The 18355-nt window shown below is 45.8% G+C and overlaps 4 protein-coding genes and 2 long non-coding RNA genes across 11 annotated transcripts in view; 3 read left to right on the top strand and 3 right to left on the bottom strand.

Moving 5' to 3' along the window:
* The window catches only part of LOC143522075 (uncharacterized), a 5711-nt gene extending 2732 nt beyond the window's left edge, over window positions 1-2979 (bottom strand). Inside the window, exons 1-3 of the mRNA XM_077015764.1 lie at window positions 2847-2979; window positions 958-1523; window positions 174-537 (exon numbers count right to left, since the gene is read on the bottom strand). Coding sequence (XP_076871879.1) covers window positions 174-537; window positions 958-1523; window positions 2847-2865 — 949 coding nt within the window. The 5' untranslated portion in view covers window positions 2866-2979. The remainder of the gene's footprint in view (window positions 1-173; window positions 538-957; window positions 1524-2846) is intronic.
* Window positions 527-6201, top strand: LOC143522082 (uncharacterized). 3 transcript variants are annotated; one of them, XR_013132909.1, is made up of 4 exons: window positions 527-643; window positions 967-2542; window positions 2895-5665; window positions 6122-6201. It is a non-coding gene; the product is annotated as an uncharacterized LOC143522082 (long non-coding RNA). The 3 variants fall into 3 exon arrangements; XR_013132908.1 differs by having other exon boundaries at window positions 967-3367; window positions 3813-5665; XR_013132907.1 differs by having other exon boundaries at window positions 967-5665.
* hmgxb4b (HMG box domain containing 4b) lies at window positions 3993-10029 on the bottom strand. 3 transcript variants are annotated; one of them, XM_077015767.1, is made up of 12 exons: window positions 9877-10029; window positions 8956-9084; window positions 8767-8845; window positions 8126-8434; window positions 7585-7785; window positions 7310-7413; window positions 7064-7145; window positions 6238-6302; window positions 6028-6145; window positions 5460-5698; window positions 5005-5143; window positions 3993-4317 (listed from the first exon to the last, which is right to left on the bottom strand). In XM_077015767.1, the coding sequence occupies exons 2-12, from the start codon at window positions 9082-9084 to the stop codon at window positions 4145-4147; spliced, it is 1638 nt and encodes a 545-aa protein (XP_076871882.1). In that variant the 5' UTR covers window positions 9877-10029; the 3' UTR covers window positions 3993-4144. The 3 variants fall into 3 exon arrangements, with proteins under 3 accessions (XP_076871882.1, XP_076871883.1, XP_076871884.1); XM_077015768.1 differs by lacking the exon at window positions 9877-10029 and adding an exon at window positions 9424-9743; XM_077015769.1 differs by having other exon boundaries at window positions 4179-4317; window positions 5005-5127.
* Window positions 6217-8131, top strand: LOC143522083 (uncharacterized). Of its 2 annotated transcripts, XR_013132911.1 has the most exons (4): window positions 6217-6423; window positions 7013-7118; window positions 7366-7446; window positions 7695-8131. It is a non-coding gene; the product is annotated as an uncharacterized LOC143522083 (long non-coding RNA). The 2 variants fall into 2 exon arrangements; XR_013132910.1 differs by lacking the exon at window positions 6217-6423 and having other exon boundaries at window positions 6433-7118.
* A 3868-nt stretch (window positions 10030-13897) lies between the features above and the next one.
* On the top strand, window positions 13898-16589 carry hmox1b (heme oxygenase 1b). Its single transcript, XM_077015775.1, has 7 exons — window positions 13898-14052; window positions 14255-14309; window positions 14581-14692; window positions 14950-15165; window positions 15467-15739; window positions 15881-15968; window positions 16064-16589. Exons 2-7 carry the CDS (start codon window positions 14257-14259, stop codon window positions 16183-16185), a joined length of 864 nt encoding a protein of 287 aa, XP_076871890.1. The 5' UTR covers window positions 13898-14052; window positions 14255-14256; the 3' UTR covers window positions 16186-16589.
* LOC143522079 (noggin-2-like) lies at window positions 16443-18332 on the bottom strand. The gene has a single exon (XM_077015774.1). The coding sequence runs from the start codon at window positions 17825-17827 to the stop codon at window positions 16880-16882; it is 948 nt and encodes a 315-aa protein (XP_076871889.1). The 5' UTR covers window positions 17828-18332; the 3' UTR covers window positions 16443-16879.
* Window positions 18333-18355: the final 23 nt, after the last annotated feature.

Genomic DNA, 18355 nt, shown 5'->3' with positions numbered 1-18355 from the left:
TTGGATGTTGAAAAATATCTTAGATCTGTGCACAATGACCAGGGCCTTTGATATGAAGGAATGAAATTTCAATGAAATTACTGTGTGTGGCTGATTTTACTGAAACTTTCTGATAATCCAAGACCAAATGTACTTTGAGATGGTGTCTCGTGTATCAGTGTGAACTGTGGCACCTTTATTTAGTTTGAAACTGGAATTCCTCAGCAGCTGCCCGTGTCCGCCGACGTCCGGTTCTGGTTTCTCCAGCGACGGCTGCGAGTGAAGCCCGTTGGCCAAGTTCTGTGAGGCGGCTCTCTCTCCCCTCTCCTCCCTGCTCCTGATCCTGATCCTGGTTATCGTTCTCTCCGATGTTCCTCCTATCCTCCCAAACTCCTCCCTCAACGTCCCGCCCCCCCAGGAGGTGTTCGCCGCGATGCTGTGGTCCGTGTCCACTCTCTCCACCTCTCGCAGGCTGTATCTCCGCTGCACCTCCACGTCTTTCGCCTCCACCTGTTTCTGCAGGTAGCAGCCACCATTGGTCTCCACCAGTTGCTCCACCTGGGAGACCAGAGAAGATGAGCTCAATCACGCCGCCACAGGTGGAGAGCGGCAGGTTTAACAGATCACGGAATATGAGTCCATAAAGAAACAAAATGCTCGTCCTGTGAGTCTGCTGTAGGGATTTCTCACTGGAGATGTTTGGAGTGTTACAATGAGTTAAATGTGATCACATTTGCTCCAAAATCATTTTCAATAAAGTACGGCCATTTTCAGCATTATTTCCTAAAACAAGGAGCTGCCAAGACCTGTAGTTTTTAATAATAATAATAATAATATTGTTTATTATTAATATCAACAACTTATCATGTAAATGATCTCATGTTATTATCATGTAAATCCTAAGTTTCATTATCAAACTAATAACTAGCGTTTGTTAGCGTGTGTGATTCTGATAACGTAACCCCATCCTTCTCTGACCTTCTCTAGAAGACGGACCACCTGCTGCCGGTCCTGTGGCTGCCGGTTGTTAATCACATGCCAGCATCCGCCGCACTGCTCCACCATGGCCATGAGGGCGGCCTCCTCCCGCCTCAGGTAGCCCTCCGCGTCTCCTCCGAGCAGGTAATCGCCGCAGGTGAGCAGGACCAGCGTGTGCTTCAGCGCCCCCGGCCCGAACGCACGCTGCAGCTGCCCAGGCAGCCTGTTCTCCATCTCCGTGAACTGGCCGACGGGCACCAGGATGAGGAAGGCGTGGGGGCCGGGTGCGGTCAGGGCCAGCGCCCGCTCCGTCTCCCGCAACACGCCGGCCTCCACCTGCTGCCCGCTCCAGTACCAACGCGGCGTCTCCACCAGCACCAGCTTCCGGCCCTCCGACGCGCCCGTCCGCACCGCACACAGCCGCGCCGCGTCCAGGGCCGACGGCGCCGAGCTCCGGCCCAGGAGGGTGTCCGCCGTCAGGGTCTTGCCGCAGCCCATGTTGCCCAGCAGGACCAGGCGAACCTCGGGGAGGCCGCGTGGGTTCCTACGTCGCTCCTCACACACTTCTGGGAAGAGAAAAACGGTGGAGGCGGACAAATTAGTCAAGCTATTCAGATTGTTCACTGTACAAATGTATTCACTACAGAAGAGGGTGACCAAATCGTTTGCTGTACGAGTACATTTATTACACTGATAAATATGGATCACAGTTCAGTTTTCAAACTGAACGTCCACAGCTCCTCACTCTCCATGCTGAAAAATCTGTCATCTTAGATCTAGAACTTAATCTGCTCTTGTACAGGACAAACAATGGATGCCAGTCCCATCAAAAATAAGCAAATGTTTGAAAAACACATTTTACTAATCCACATATCCCTCATTTCATTAAATGCTTATTAAATGCTCACACAGCTTTAAAGTTCACAAGAAAGCTTATGAATCCCATGTGGAAAACATGCAGATTTAGATTCCATTAGATAAGATTCCCTATAAACACCTAAACACAGAAGATGTATCTTTTAAATTCAGGCATGTCGCTGATTACTAATTAGATGAGACTCTTTAGGTTTTTATGCATGCAGATAACATGCTGCTGTCTTCACAGGTTCATTACATCTTTGACCTTTGTTTGTTCTGACAATACACCTGTAGGTCAGGATTTGTATCTTTGTTGGCACCTGCAGATAGACACCTACACACACACACACACACACACTCCCTTATTAAGCAGTCAGTCCTGTTGAACCACATTCAGCTATGTGTGGATCACACACACACACACACACACGGAGGGAACCTGCTCTTTGCTGAGCGATCTCCTTCACTTTAATGATTCTCCACATCTCCGCGTTCCTCACAGGTATTTGCATTCACCCAGGTACGGTGCGTCATACCAGGAATGTCAACCACATACAGCCAATCTGTTCCATCTGGCATGAACAAGCTTTGTGCATTTTCAAAGGTTTCGTCCATCAGATAAACTGCTCTCATGTAAAACACCTGCACCTGCGCCATCTTAATTCTTAGAAACAAAACTCTTCTCATGTTTTCATCCATGGCTTCAGAAGTTAACATGATATTTAAGGTAAGAAGTATGAGAACAATCCAGAAACCAGGTGGAACACATCATTAAAGTGACTTTAATAATGTCCTGTATGAGTAGACGCAGTCTTCAGACCTTTTAGAAATCCTCAGAATCCTCTGTAATCTGGTCATGTAACTTCATTTAGGCTATTAAACCATTACATCTATTAAGAACTGATGTCAAATCAACCATATTTCACTCCATCTACTAGTTACAGACAATTCATTTTCATCTATGAAACTACCTACTGTAACTGCTGTTGAATGTCCCCCAATATGTGAAAGGCAGGATTCACGTTGCTTACCCTGATACAACAGGTCCATGTTGCTTTTCTCTGTCTGTGTCTCCTCAGGAGCAGTCCCAGTGGTTTGGGTGTCCTCTACACCTTCTTCCTCTCTCTCTCGCTCTCTCTCTCTCTCAGAAGCAGGCGTACTCCACCCACCTGCATGCTCACCTCCACAACACACAAACACACACCCACCCCTCCAGTGAATGAAACTCACAGCTATTGTTCATCATCGCCTTCCACACATTCTGGTGCGGGGCGGTTCTCACGCCAATGAATCACGTCCCCGATACCTGAACCTGCCGACCAATCAGACTCTAACGTGGCGCTGTACGACTCTGTCAAGATGGCAGCATTTCAGTTAAGACTCATGCTGACTGGATACAGGGGCCCAACGCTAGCGTGGAAATGGCCGTGAGACACAACCTTCTGTCCTTCGCAACAGCCAACATCTAATCTACACTCACACACTCTAAATTACAGCACACGGGATTAGAACACAGGCTTCTCTCCTGGCTAGCAGAACCTCTAAGCACATGGTAGGGGAAACACATGAACTCCAGCACCAAAAGTGAACACCCTTTTAAAAATAGAATAGTTCATCTTTCTTGTGCGTGTCAGTCACTCCATATAAGGTCACAGCGTGCAGCCGTAGGTTACCCAGCAACAACAAGACATTAAGCGCTCAGATACTTTAAGTGAACACAGCATTTAGCATATGAGAATCCAGGAGCAAGACTTCTCCATTTAAAGGGCTTTAGAAGATTTTTCTAAATTGGTCTGAATTATTCATCACTAACAGCACCTTGCCTAACAAATTACAAATGGCACAAAAGAGAAATTATGTGTACTCGCGTGTAACTTTAGCAACTCATTATATTCAGTGTGTGTGTGTGTGTGTGTGTGTGTGTGTAAAACTGTGTCTAAGGAACGATAAATCATCAACACTTTGCTTCAAACACTCCTGTTCTGCATTTGTTACAGTGAAAAGCTGAAACATGCGGATAAAATAAAAGACTTGTGATGGTGCTTCATTTATACTGCACTCTTAACACTATATGACTGAACTGGCAATAAAACTCGGAGCCAATTAACATCATTGGTACTGTGACATGTCTGGTCTAAACACACAGTAACACCAAAGTAACACATGACTTAAAAGAGATCACTAAAATACTTTTAATTGAAAGAACAACCAAACACACACACAAACAAAAATACAAAAACTAAAACAGGATAAAAATGGAACAATGGATTAAGAAGCATGTTAAAAGGAGACATGTTCCTGTGGTTTGTCCAGTGCAAAAATGTGCAATTCAAGTCCTTCCGTCGCTGGAGACCAGTTGCTTGAGCCGACCAAGACCTAATGGTACCAGCTGAGGTCCTTTATCCAGAGAGAGACACAGAGTGTGTTTGTAGGGATCAGAGATGACCCTGCTAGCGCTCAGAGACCAGGCATTACGTAGGCGATATTGTCCAGAGTGTTTGACTGGAAAAAAGATAAAGGCAATATTGTACAACAATCTCAATGGAGAAGATCAGTAAAAACATCAACCACAAACACTCAATCCTCAGTTTGTGAGTAGTTTGGTTGCAGGGCCTTGATTCAGTGTGATTTACACAGACGATAACTTATTCTGAATCTCAGTGTGACCATCGTGAGATGATTTTCAACTCTGAGAATAATGAACTGGATCTTGAACACCGATTCAACCCCAGACGAATGCTGATTCAACCCCGGACGAACGCTGAATCAACCCCAGACGAACGCTGAATCAACCCCAGACGACAGACGAACGCTGAATCAACCCCAGACGACAGACGAACGCTGAATCAACCCCAGACGAACACTGAATCAACCCCAGACGAACACTGAATCAAGCCCAGACGAGGTCAGCTGTGCCATGCTCCGGTCCTGAAGAACTATAGGTACTGTCTTTTTATTTAAGGATGAAATAGTCCTGAACAGCCCTGTGTTATAAGCTACTATAGTTACCAGCTCCTCTGTTACAGGCCACTGTTATGATGGGTCTCGTGTTATAAGCTACTGTTATAACCACGTATGATGTATGCCTAAGTAATTACAACTGTAACAGCGTTATAGCAGTGGGATGATGAGGGTGGAGGAAGATGGAGGTGGTGTGTGGTGAAGCTCCGTGCATCGAGGAGCTCGTACCAGTATGTGAGCAGGACAGCCGTTGAGTTCTGGCACCTGAGAGGTGAGACAAGCCAATGGAGCCAGAGCACAAAGCATAGAGTCCAGGAGGACCGAGAGGGAACCGGACACGGTCACCATACCCTACACACACACATACATACACACACACACACATTTAAGAGTTAATCATGAACACTGCAGTTTATCACATCAGTCATGTCTATCTCCCTTTAAGTCTTGTGCAGACCTACAAAGGCGACGTTTTGCATTGGCGTGAGAACACCTGAAATCAAAGTGTGAGCCTTTGATATAAGTGAGATCAGTATGAGTTTCTGTGCTATGTGACTGCAGTGCTATTCTATCGACCCACTGGCCACGCCCTCTTCACCACACCAGACGTAGCTACTAGAAACCACCAGGAGTTCCTGCCACAAGTCAACAATGAGGAAGTGCTTCATGGAAACCAGTCATACTTCCGTCTCCTGCAGCCTGCGGCCAATCAGAGAGAGCGACTCCCCCAGAAGCTGCAGGTGGGCGGCGGCATCGATGGGGTCCACGTCCGGGTCCCTGTGCGGGGAGGACAAGGCCTCGGCTACAGGAACAGGAACCGACCCGTTCTGCGCCAGGGCAACCACTGGCTCCGCCCTCTTCGGAACACCTGATGCAGACGTTCCAGTAGGTGAGGTAACGACGCCCGGGAAGGTTGCAACCCCTGTGGAGGGAGTGGGGTGAGGGTTAAGGGCTTTAGTCTGCTTCAGAGTGGAATTACGAATGGAATTTACTGCTGAAATCTTTAACAATGTAAAGGATCACTGTACTGCACAGAGGCATGTAATTATTAAATAACAATGAAATGCCATTTGTCCATGCTTACTGAATGAAAGAAACACAAAAGTTCCTGTTTCTCGCCCGTGTTGCAGGTTTGGCCTGCTAAGCTAAGTGCCTGGCTCTTCTGATTCATCCATTAAGCATGAATATGACAGAGCAGGGGGGGGGCGGGGTTAAGGCCTCAGCAGCCAATAGCAGTGGCGGGCTACTAGCCTTTAGTTTTGCTGGTGTCTTTGGCAGGTCTGGGCTGGCTGTGTTTGCTGTGTTTGCCTGCGGCTGCCTCGGACTTCGTGTGTTTGTGCTGTAGGTACTCCGCCCGCTCCCGCCACACCTGAGCGACACCAGCAGAAAGCAACCAATGAGACGCTTCCTAAGGCACACAGCGCATTTTCTCACGTTCTCACGTGCGCTCCTCACACTCACCTGTTTGTCCCCCTCGGGCAGCTGCTTCCAAGCATCTGCGAGCTTCTTACTCAAATCCCCGAAATCTGCAGCAAAGAACATCACAAAAGCAGACCCCAGTTTGAAGTTAGCATCACCTGTCCAAGCAAGACCAGCCGCAGTACCGCAGTTCTACAGCAGGGTGTGCTGTTACAATCAAATATTACGGTATGCTCGTTCCATTTCTATACGCTTTTAAAGTGAAGTTACTAGACAAGGCAAGACATTGAAATGTTTACAGCGAATCTATGATAAACATCTCATCAACAACAACAAATTATATCATAACCTTCACATGATGCCCCAGGTTGGCAATTACCTAATAACATGTTAAAATACACATAAAAACTCACGTTTGGTGACTGACTTGTACAAACTATAAGAATCCTGACCAAGCTAGCACTCTGTATGTACATGAACCTCAATAATCTTTATTTGTATAGCACCTTTCATACATACATGTAACTCAAAGTGCTTTACAGTATAAATAAAAAGAAACATTAAAAGGAGATAAGACAAAAAGAAAATGTTAAAAGAAATTAAAGATAAAAATATTAAAATAACATAAAAAGCCAAAAAGTAAATAAGATAATAAAAAATAAAGTAAATAAGATAAAACTATTAAGATAGAGTTTCTTAACTAAAAGTGGATCTAAACAGGAATGTTTTGAGACTGCTCTTAAAACTATGCAGGGATGAAATGCCTCTGAGCTCTTTTGGCTCTTTCAAGCACTTTTGGCTGTCGACTCTCTTCAAGGTCGTTCAGGAAAAGAGCATCTGCTGAATGGCCGTGTGTGAAAGTACTGACCCAGTCCAGGCTGTTCTTCTAAGATGCTGATCCTGTACTCCTTACAGAAGATCTGGTACGCGGTCAGAACCTTTCTCTTCACCTGCGGGGAACATGCAGGGGGAGAGAGAGAGAGAGAGAGAGAGAGAGAGAGAGAGAGAGAAGGCTAATGAGAACCACTAAACCTAAGATGTGTTTGTTAATACTTTTATAAATGGTTTTGTTTCCTCCTGATTGGGCCTTTAATGACACAGCTGGCCACTCTACCTTCTTAGCCTTTAATCTGGCCTTCTCTACTTTCTTTCTCTTCTTCTCACTGTAAGATGCTGATCTCCCCATCACGTATAAACCATCCTCGGAGTTGCCGTTGTCTACGGAGTTGGAGAGGTGGCAGACGAGCAGAGGTAAGACACAGAAAAACACACACACACACACACACACACACACACACACACACACACACACGAAACATCACAATAATCCAATGTGACACAAGGACTGAGAATCAGTTGTGAGACTGGGCCGCAGGACTGGTGCATCACCTGCTGTGCTCTTCTTCGAGCCCTTGCCACTGAACCTCTGCTCCCTCTCACGATCTTTCTTCTTCTTGTTTTTCTTGCTCTTTTTATTCTTTTTTCCGTACGGCGTGAAGGTGTCATCAATGACCAGCTGTCTGCTTTCCGTGCCTTCCACCAAGGAGGAGTCGTCATCGTCCAGTGGGTCGTACAAACCCCCATAATGCCCTGTGGCGTGGTAGAAGGACACGTCAGCACACGCACTGTTGAAATTAACAGCAACTGTGTTTAAGTTTACATCCTGCTTGTTTTTGTCTCTTTTATATGAATAGTAATTGAGTACTTGGTGCATAAAAACTGACTTTTATTCCGACATCATCATTTCAGAACTGTAAGCCCGCTAAAACCCAAACACTTTCTTTTCTCAATGCACCAACATGCCAGAGGGCAGCAGCTCACAGAGAGCTGTGTCACAATCACACAACCACAAGTCCCTCCACCACGGACCCATCGATGCGGGAAAGGTTCCCACCCCCCCCCCCCCCACCCCCCAAACCCCACCCCTCACCTTCTAGCTCCACCTCCTCTCCGACCACAGGCAGCGTTTCTCTCACGATGTGCTGCTTCTTCTTGGGCTTGGGCGCCGCCCCCTCCCTCCGCCGCTCCTTGCTGGAGGGCAGAGAGGGGTAGGAGGGCTTCTTGGGGAGCGTGGGGCTCAGTTCGGAGCCCACGGCCGTAGGGGAGGTGATGGCCTGTAGGAGCCCCATGGCAGTCATGGCGGTCTGGGGGGAGCTGGAGGGTGCAGGGGAGGGCAGGGAAGACCCGTGGCTCTCCGACAGCCTCCTCTTCTTTTTGTGGTGTGACCCAGAGCCATGATCTGTGGGGGGGGAAAGAGTTTCATTGAGACACTCTTAATTAACCTCTTCATGACCACAGCACAATATTTATACTCTACCAGTCAAAGGTTTGGACGCAGCTGACTGAATGCGTGTTCTTTGTAGTATTAAATGCATTTTTAGCTAATGGTTTATGCTTAAATTTACTTATAAGACAAATATAAAAAATATAATGTTGATGGCCTATGTATGATTTTTTTTTACAAAACAATGTATACAGTATATAATTAAAATAATAACAATAATAATGAAATTTTGAATGAATTGTTTTTTTTTTAAGTGTGTGTAGGTATATAGTGTGTGTATATACTACCTTTGCGTTGATAATCATCATCATGCTTCTTCTTTTTCTTCTTGTGAAACTCACTGCTTGCAGAAAGTCCCTCAGGATCCTGGAGGAACAGCAGAGACCAGACGGAGGTCAGGGCACCACTGGTACAATACTCACCAGCGTCTCATAATGCTACATATTCTACTTTTCATCACTCCAGGGTCTCCGCACCTTTGGACGTTTCTTGGAGGACTTGCGAACCTCCGCATCAATGATCTCCTCTTCTCGTAGGAGGTCTTTGTAAGATCTCCTCTTCTCTCTCTGGCTGCGGCCTGCTACCAGACTTACCTCACCCTCCATCTGACAAACATAGGATCATGTCAGAAAACCCCGAGATTCACGTTTTCCTTGTACAAACATTGCTATAGTAACAAAAAGAAAAGTTTACCTAAACTTAAAAGTTCCCATATTATGGTGTTTAAATGTACAAATCTTAACCCATCGTTTATTTATTTGACTCTCAACAGTTCATTAGATGGATTTAAATCCTGCAGGATAAACACCACTAAGATTATATTAATTAAGCTGACAGAAACAGGCAGTAAACTCTTTACTGTCGTTTTAAACAAGGTGTATATATGCATATATATTAAGTTCCGCAAACGTTGCAATGTTTCGGAAGCGATCTAATAATCATGCCTGAATCCAACATGATCCTACAGCACTGTGTGGGGTATTAGAGGGGGGTAAACAACGCGTTCCCGCCTTTGTTTGAAAACAATATTCCTGGAAAGCCAACGCGGCCCTACAGGCTGCTGCTGTTTCAATGGCAACGCCGCTATGCTAGCTCGCGCTCCAGCTCGCGCACCACCTCGCGCTCCAGCTCGCGCACCACCTCGCGCTCCAGCTCGCGCACCACCTCGCGCTCCAGCTCGCGCCACTGGCTGAGCTAAGGCTGCTTTCTTCAGCTGGTTAGCAGCGTTAAGCTAATTAGCGGACTAGCCTGCTAACTTTGAAAGAGAATAACTCTCGGTCAGCTCTTGCAATAGCCGCAAGCTTTCCTCTCTCTCGTCCGCGTGACTCAAATGGTACAGGTCTCACCACGCATTTAACGACCACTAACATTTTCATTCAGAAAAAAGAAGAATGTACCGTTAGAAACCATTCGTAAAGTTCAAGCTATCGTCGCCGCCATCTTTGCCCACCGATATGTTTTTTACTCGACTGAACGGTACGTTGTGGGAACGCTCGATGGCGCCCCCAGAGGCTGAGAGGCAAAAGTGAAGGCAAAAACTCAAACAGCCCCGTCCAAGAAAATATTACACTGATGTAATCTTAAATAAATACAATGCTCAATAAAATCAAGGAAACACTTACATCACACATCGGATATCAATTAATGAAATATTCAAGTTAAAAATCTTTGTTACTGTAAACTGTACTACTTTGAAAGCAAAATGATGCATGATGTAACAACAGTCAATGGAAGCCAAAATTATCAATCGAATGAGGGCTCAACTCAGAATCATACTGAAGATCAAAGTAAATAGTCTGGTTTCATTAAACAATTTCATTATAATTTGTTATAATGGTTTCATTATAACAAATCAGGGCAGCGGTGGTATCTGGATCAGGGCAGGGGTCAGATCTAGATCAGGGTATCGGTGGGTTCCAGGATCAGGGTATCAGTGGTGGTATCTGGATCAGGATATCGGTGGTATCTGGATCAGGGCAGTGGTGGGTTCCTGGATCAGGGCAGTGGTGGGTTCCTGGATCAGGGCAGTGGTGGGTTCCTGGATCAGGGCAGCGGTGGTATCTGGATCAGGGCAGTGGTGGTATCTGGACGGTCTGCGGCGCTACTTGCATAACATCCCAGTGGTTCTCAATTGGATTCAGGGGAATCCAAACCTACACACCAGTAGGCTGCTTGAGGTCATTTTGTAGGGCTCTGGCAGTGCTAGGAACTGGGATGGATTTCACTGGAGAATCTGAAGACCAGTCAATGGCATGGAGGCTATCATCATCCACTCTGCCCACATGAGGCCAGCCATTGTCCTGCACCAGGATGAAACCACAAGATCTGACAGCAGTCAGGGTACTGGTGTGCCTCCCCGGACCAACACTGACCCACCGCCAGACTGGCCCTTCTGGATGACGCTGCAGGCAGCATCATGTTCACCTCAGTGAAGGGATGGACAGAGATGTGTTGCATGGACACCGTAGAGAAACTGAGAAGAACCAAGAAAAAAGGATCAGAAGAGAGTACATGGCCATCGTCTGTAAAATCATGACCTTTTGGGGGATTATCATGCTGTTGCCTCCCCAGTGCACCTGTTATTATTTATAACTTATTCTGTCTAACCATACAGATGAATGTCCCTGAAGATTAACTGACTTGGTGTTATACAGTGATGATTAAGTGTTACCTTAATTTTTTTGAGCAATGTATATCGGCCATCACAAATTAAATTAGACGATTTAATGAAAAGATGCGAAACAGTGCCACCTCGTGGTTACTTTTAAAGATTTGAATCGCTCTACTCTCTGTATTCTCGGAGGCTAGTTAAAACCGAAGCACAATAGACAAGTTCATCCACGTTCTTTTAGAGGTTCAGATGCAGTTTGTCTTTGTTAAGAAAAGCAAAAAAACTTGTCTGAAATAGTCGTCTTTTTTTGGTCAGAAGAGAATCAGATTCGGCAGGATCTTGGCTTGCTTCCTTTCGGTGTCAGAGCTCTAGTTGAGCTGATAAACAGAGTGACATCATAGGAATCCAGCCCAAACACAACCATCAAACACGTAACGCGTCTTAGCGCGCGTGTGTGTTTGCCAATGAGAGCTCGTCTTTTGTGCACGTGGGTTTGCCAACGAAGGCTCATCTTTCGTGTAAACAAACCAGGTAAATATTCCTTTACTCCAGACATTACAAATCCTGGAAAAAATTATGGTATAACCATTAGTAACATAAATGTTTTCCAGATCAAGGAAAGAATGCAGGAATCACTCAGTGTTGTGGGAAAAAAAATTATAGAAGCACTTTGTAATTAAAAATTATAAATAAAAAATACCAGTACAAATCTAAAATCTAAAAATCTAATACGCCAGCAGTTGAAATGAAGTGCTTTGTGATCTTAATGAGCTGTTGGGAAAAAAAATCTAAACGGAACAATCTGCCTCAACAATCACTCAATTCCCAATATAGTAAAGTACAACATATCTTCATTGTCAAATAAATCCATGACATACAAGAAAACCCAACACAACCACTGATGGTCAAGGATTAGATTGACTTTAAATCATTTTAGTAATTAAAACATGACAATTAAGTATGATTTAATTTATTCTCCTGTTACTAAACATGAGTTTGATGGAAACTTTGTGACAATATTGCATTTACAAATTTTTGAAAGTATGATCCAACTGAATGACAAGGCTGTTACAGTTTCACCAGCAGATGTCACTAGTGAGTGATGAATGAAGCCTCAAGTAATGAACCTTTTTGCAAAGCAAAGAGTTGGAAAGCTTCATTGCTTCATGACGCTTCATTTGCCCATCACTACTTCACATTAGCGTTGATGGACTGATTTCTGGCGCATGCTCGTTGCGGCGAGACGGTCAGGTGCACGTCTTGTTTGTAACAGAGCCATATAGAGCTATACATATATAGAGCTATACATATATAGCCATATATATCTCTCTATATGGCTCTGCATACGTATATAGCCATATATATCTCTCTATATGGCTCTGCATACGTATATAGCCATATATATCTCTCTATATGGCTCTGCAGCAGACTAACGCGTTATGATTTCGCGCATGCGCAGTATTGGGGGAACGGAATTGACCGTAACGCACTCTGCTTCATATGGAAATTATTCTGCCATTATAGTTATTTGTCTGAGGTGCCTCACGAACCAACAATGTTCATCTACTGAACAAATATTATGTCACATTTGGTTTGTGTACTTGCTATAAAGTAAAATAAAGTCTAGTTGAGCAGCGCTTTCGTAATGCCGTCATTTTTGCCGTTTTGCAAAAACTAAAGAGCGATTTCCGCGTACTCATGCTTAGCGGAGAGGTTTCCGCTTACTCACGCTTACCCTCTGGTGAATAAGTCATTTACATGTAGTCTGGCGCCGCCTGGTGTTTTGCTTAGTCACGGTTCAGATTTAAAGACGCAGCCATCCTTATCAAAACAAAGCTCTAACGCCCAAATCACAGTTCAGCCACTTGGGAGAAACACTTAGTCATTAGTTCCAGCACAGGTTATGCAAGGATAAAGAACAATAAAAAGATATTAATCACTGGGTGTGTAAGTAGAACACACCTATTTATGCCGTTTTATGCACATTTATTATTTAACAATTATGCCAGGACTATACGTGTAAAAAGGTAAAAATGCTCTTTCTAGGTTATTTTCTCATCAAGTCTCACGTTACCTACTGAAACACAAAATTGTGAATGATCGGACTAGAGTCGTAGCTAATTGTGAGATGAACAAAAATATTGGTTAAGCTGTAAGCTTTTAGCTCTGCTCCAACAAACCACGAACAAAATGCACAAATCCAAGACTATGGTGAAAGTGTTTGTTAAAATTGTTATCATTTGTCATATCAGCTTTTGCTGTGCTGCTAAAATTTGTACTCGTATCTGAACGTGTATTCAGCCACATTGTGTCAACAACAGGAATTAAGGTCATGTGATTTAACAAGTCATGATTTCACTTCTCTCTCTCTCTTTCTCTCTCTCTCTCTCTCTCTCTCTCTCTCTCTCTCTCTCCCTCCCTCCCTCGCAGACTGAAGAATGTAGCGATTCATGGTTAGTGCTGAGCCCGCCTCCTTCCTCCATCTTCTCTGCTGCTGTACATGGTCCAGGCTGTGTCACGGTTAGCGCGATCCCGCCCCCGTTACTCCGCCAGGCCGTCCGGTGTGCTGTGTCACGGTTAGCGCGATCCCGCCCCCGTTACTCCGCCAGGCCGTCCGGTGTGCTGTGTCACGGTTAGCGCGATCCCGCCCCCGTTACTCCGCCAGGCCGTCCGGTGTGCTGTGTCACGGTTAGCGCGATCCCTCCCCCGTTGCTCCGCCAGGCCGTCCGGTGTGCTGTGTCACGGTTAGCGCGATCCCGCCCCTCGCTCTTTGTTCTGAGCGCTGCATCCTGTTTGTCTGGGCTGAGCGCGTGAGGGAGGAGGCGCGGAGGCAGGGCGCGTGAGAGACGGTATAAAAGAGGCGACTTCTCGGTGTCACTCCAGACTCCAGAGGACCTGACCTCAGAGGCGAAATACAGAAACTAATCTCACGGACTACGACACGACACCAGCTCAACTCTGAGTGAGTAGAATTATTTCAATAATAATGTTTTGAATATGGAAACTATATTGTGTATAACTTTTTTGTTTTAGAACGACTGAATTACTGGTGCTTATATGTCTGCATCATCACTTTGAGATGACTAGATGTACAGTTAAATGTTTGGTCCTTGTCTTTGGAGAATCAGAAGCCGTTCTAATTCTTATCGTGGTTTAATTCACAGAAATGGAAGCCCATCAGAAGAGCCAACTGGCTGAGGGAACCAGTGTCACAGACAGGTACATGCAAAACAACTCTTGCAACTACACACTGCACCTTTCAACCACGACTACCCACAATCACGACCTTAGTTACATATTACACACAACACCACTGAAGATAACGGTCTGTGTTTCAGGGGGATGTGAAAAACAGTGAAAATAAATGGTCGTTTAGCTTTTATTTCAAGTGTTTACCACTTTTAAAAAGGACTTGCAAATAAAAAAATAACTTCCAAAGTGGTGTAGGTGTGAATTTAACACGCTGCTGGTGCTGGTTGTATCCCCGCAGTGACCTGTCTGAGCAGATTAAGGAGGTTACGAGGGAGTGCCACGTCCGAGCTGAGAACACCCAGCTGATGCTGGCCTTCCAGAAGGGTCAGGTGACCCTGCCACAGTACAAGGTCAGCCATCCTTCCCAAGACTCTGCTCCACATCCCCGAGCAGCTTTTAAAAATGGGATTAAACGGCTTTAACACAGCAAGGTTTTTACTTAATGGAATTGTCATGGGTGTGCAATGCTGGCTGGACTCATTTGTAGAGCAGACTTGATTAGACTTGCCTGTGGAAGTGTAGAAACTGGGGTTTGCTGGTAATAAATAAGAAGAAAATGATCTGAAGCAAAATTAACTTTTTCTTTCTTTTTTGTCTCCTTCCTCAGCTCCTCCTGTGCTCGTTATACAAGATCTATGAGGCCCTGGAAGAGGAACTGGACAGGAACCGTACCCATGATGGTGTCGCACCAATTTACTTCCCCCAGGAGCTGGCCAGGCTGGAGTCCATCAAGAAAGATCTGGAGAACTTCTATGGTCCAGCTTGGAAGGAGCAGCTTGTTGTCCCTGCTGCTACACTGAGATACGCTCAGAGGCTCAGAGAGGTACCAGATAAAAACACCCAACAAGTTAATTTTTGGAAATGCAGCAGATGTATCTACGTACTTCCTTTTCAAACCCAGACCTGTGGAACACTGCTTACATGGTTGATTCAGCTATAGATGTTTTATTATTGGTACGTGAGCTGAAACGGTTGTTTTGGAGCATGTAAAACACAACCATGAGGTCTGGGAATATACGGCAACATAACTAGCAACATAGCAACATAACTGCACCCGGTCCTAATGAATAATTCCACACTGTAAACAAAGCGTTGTAATAAAATGTATTTCTCCCCTCCCCCAGATTGGCAGGGAGCACCCGGAGTACCTCGTGTCCCACGCTTACACCCGTTACCTGGGCGACCTGTCGGGGGGTCAGGTGCTGGGCCGCATTGCCCAGAAGTCTCTGGGGCTGAAGAGCGGAGAGGGTTTGTCGTTCTTCTCCTTCCCTGGCGTCAGCAGCCCAAATCTGTTCAAGCAGCTGTACCGAAGCAGGATGAACAGCATCGTCCTGACGCAGCTCCAGAAGGAGGCTGTCCTGCAGGAGGCCGTCACCGCCTTTGAGCTCAACATCCAGGTTGGAGCACCACCTACACCTCCATCGCGGTGTGATTTTTATCATGACTCTGCATTTTCTCCCCCTGGGCTTCGGTAAATGTCGCCTGTGGTGCAGAGCGAGACGGGCTAATGTAAACACACGTTTGGTTTTTGCTGTCAGGTGTTCGATGACCTGCAGAACTTGCTGAGCACTTCAGGGGAGACTGAACTGAGGCAGAGACACACAACACACAGCCTAAAGACGCCAGGTAAACACACACACACACACACACACACACACACCATGAAGGCCAGAGTTCGATACACTTTGCAGCATGTCAACAACCCTCCCTCCCTCCCTCAGAGCCCTGTACGAGCAGGAGTGTGGAAGTACCACCATCCCTGGTCTCCAGCTCACAGTTCCTCAGGATGCTCTTCGGTCTGGCTGTGCTTCTGACGGTCGGCATGGGAGTCTACGCATTTTAAACGGGCTTCTGTGGCATGTAAAATACTGTACATTACAGTAACGGTTAGTGTAGCGAAACTGTAGCGTCGCCTGGGGAAGGTGCAGAAATGACCTTCCCTTATTGCACTTTCACCATTACATGGTGGGTTTGTTTTTTCTTAATGTAATATTTTGAACAAATTGTGCATACTTTCTTTAGTTGTTTCACTAGACGTTGTTTAATTGCTTTGTGTAATGTACATTGACATGTCAGACTTGGATCTTTTTAAATACAAAGTTCAGCATGAAGGGCAGAATTGTACAAAATGGTTAATTATTCTGCCTTGTTGTGTTCTGTGTACATCAATGTATAAATGTGCAGACCTCTTTAAAAGGGTGTAAATGGTTTTTATTTAACAAAGTACTAAAGCAAATGAAATGACAATCTCGTGTGTTTATTTGTATGCAGAAGACAATTGTTTTAGATATTTTGAATATTGTTTTGCTTTAACGGAATTGGCTTAAAGCAGAATAAAGCGCTCGGGCCTTTACCTCAAAGACGTCCGTTAAAGCGCGTGACAAATATATCCTCATCGAAGTCCACATTTTGTATTCACTTTAAAGTACATACATCAACAGTCTATAAAAAGTCTTTTAAAAAAGCATTACAAATGTATTGTCAAACTCAAAACACAGTGTGACATTCGTCAGCGCGTTGATCTATATGCTTCAAACTTATTTACAGGCACATTTACACGCTGTAACTACTGGGTAGGGAACCTGTCTCCATAGACACTTTCTCCAGAAGCACGCACCCGTCTCGCCTGCACCCTTGGCCTGTCGCGCGCACTCCCCCACGTGCTCCTCGCGCCCCCAACAGTGCCACGCGAGTATTTTCACATAAGTTACCTGCGCGCGCCGACACACCATTCCGCTGGGAAACGAGCAGGTCCGCGCGCTCCCGGCTTCATCACAGTCCGTGTGCCGTACCCAGCGGGGCCAGAACACGGGACCCATGTCCACCCACTTGTAGCGCAGACCGCAGGTGGCCGACTGCACCAGCCAGGTCCTTAACAAAGCTGCAGCATCGGACGGCAACGTGCCCAGGTCCAACTGTTTCGCTTCCTCTTCTAGTTTCTGCCGATACCGCGCAGCGCTCGCCGTCAGCTCGGTGGATCCCGCGATGTTGAAGCTGCTGCTTGTCGTGGAGTTTGTAAAGGACGACGTGTGGTTCCCTGGTGAGGTTTGGTCCAATAACCCACCAGCCGACAGACGCGTGTCTGCTTCGGCTGGCCGTTCGATGGCCATCCAGAACGGGTCGAAAGATGAACCCAAAAGACGAAAGAGCCTAGCAGGTCGCCGGTGCTTGGGCTTCGGGCCGTAATGGTAGTTCTCTTTGTTTAGCAAGAGAGTATAAGGACGAACTCCCTGCGCAGAAGTAATTAGGTCCCTGTTACGCAAAAGAGACAACTGTGGCTCTATGTCCAATATGTTCATCAAAGCGTCTTTGGTAGGTCCACCGTCACCAGACGAGAGGACACGCACAGGTACACTGGTCCACAACAAGAGAAAAGTACAGTGCCAACTGAAACATACATTCATTTTGATACAGGCGGCACAGGAAAGTCTAAAAAAAGGTGCTGAAATGCAAATGGATTCAATGCAATCAGTCTTATAGCGCATCTAAACGACACGTCTGTTATTGAGCACCCATCGGAGTGTAATTGAACCTGCATCTCTCTTCTGTGTCTGTGCGTTGTTTAGGGGTCGCTGTGCCCTTCCTGGGAAGCAGACATCCTTGAGCGCAGTTTCAACAAGCCCATAGCGCCTATTCCGCTAAACAACGAACTCGCCGCAGCCTGAATCACAGAATCAGAACACAGTAACCCAGATTCAGACAACTCAAGGTGGTGGTACACATGTTAGCTTGGTACGTTACAAAAATCACGCCTTCCGGGAACATTATGGATATAAAAAACTCCCAAGTTGTCTTCAGTGGTGGTGGGAAATGACGGTTTGCCGTTTTGCGTTCCAAAACACTTCCCTTGGTCTGGGTTTGCTCTGCGCACCTGATCGCGCTGGGTATTTCTAAACAAAAGAGCGAGCGGTTTCACTTTTCCCCGAAAAGCAGCGGAGTGATTTGACTACGTGAGCATATCCTTCAATCCTAACCTAACGAGCAGCAGAATCACTTTACATCATATCTGAAAC

This window comes from Brachyhypopomus gauderio, chromosome 8 (genome assembly GCF_052324685.1).
Source record: "Brachyhypopomus gauderio isolate BG-103 chromosome 8, BGAUD_0.2, whole genome shotgun sequence".
Taxonomy (NCBI): Eukaryota; Metazoa; Chordata; class Actinopteri; order Gymnotiformes; family Hypopomidae; genus Brachyhypopomus; species Brachyhypopomus gauderio.
Note: the sequence above shows the minus strand (reverse complement) of the source record. Positions and strands in the feature narration are given on the sequence as shown.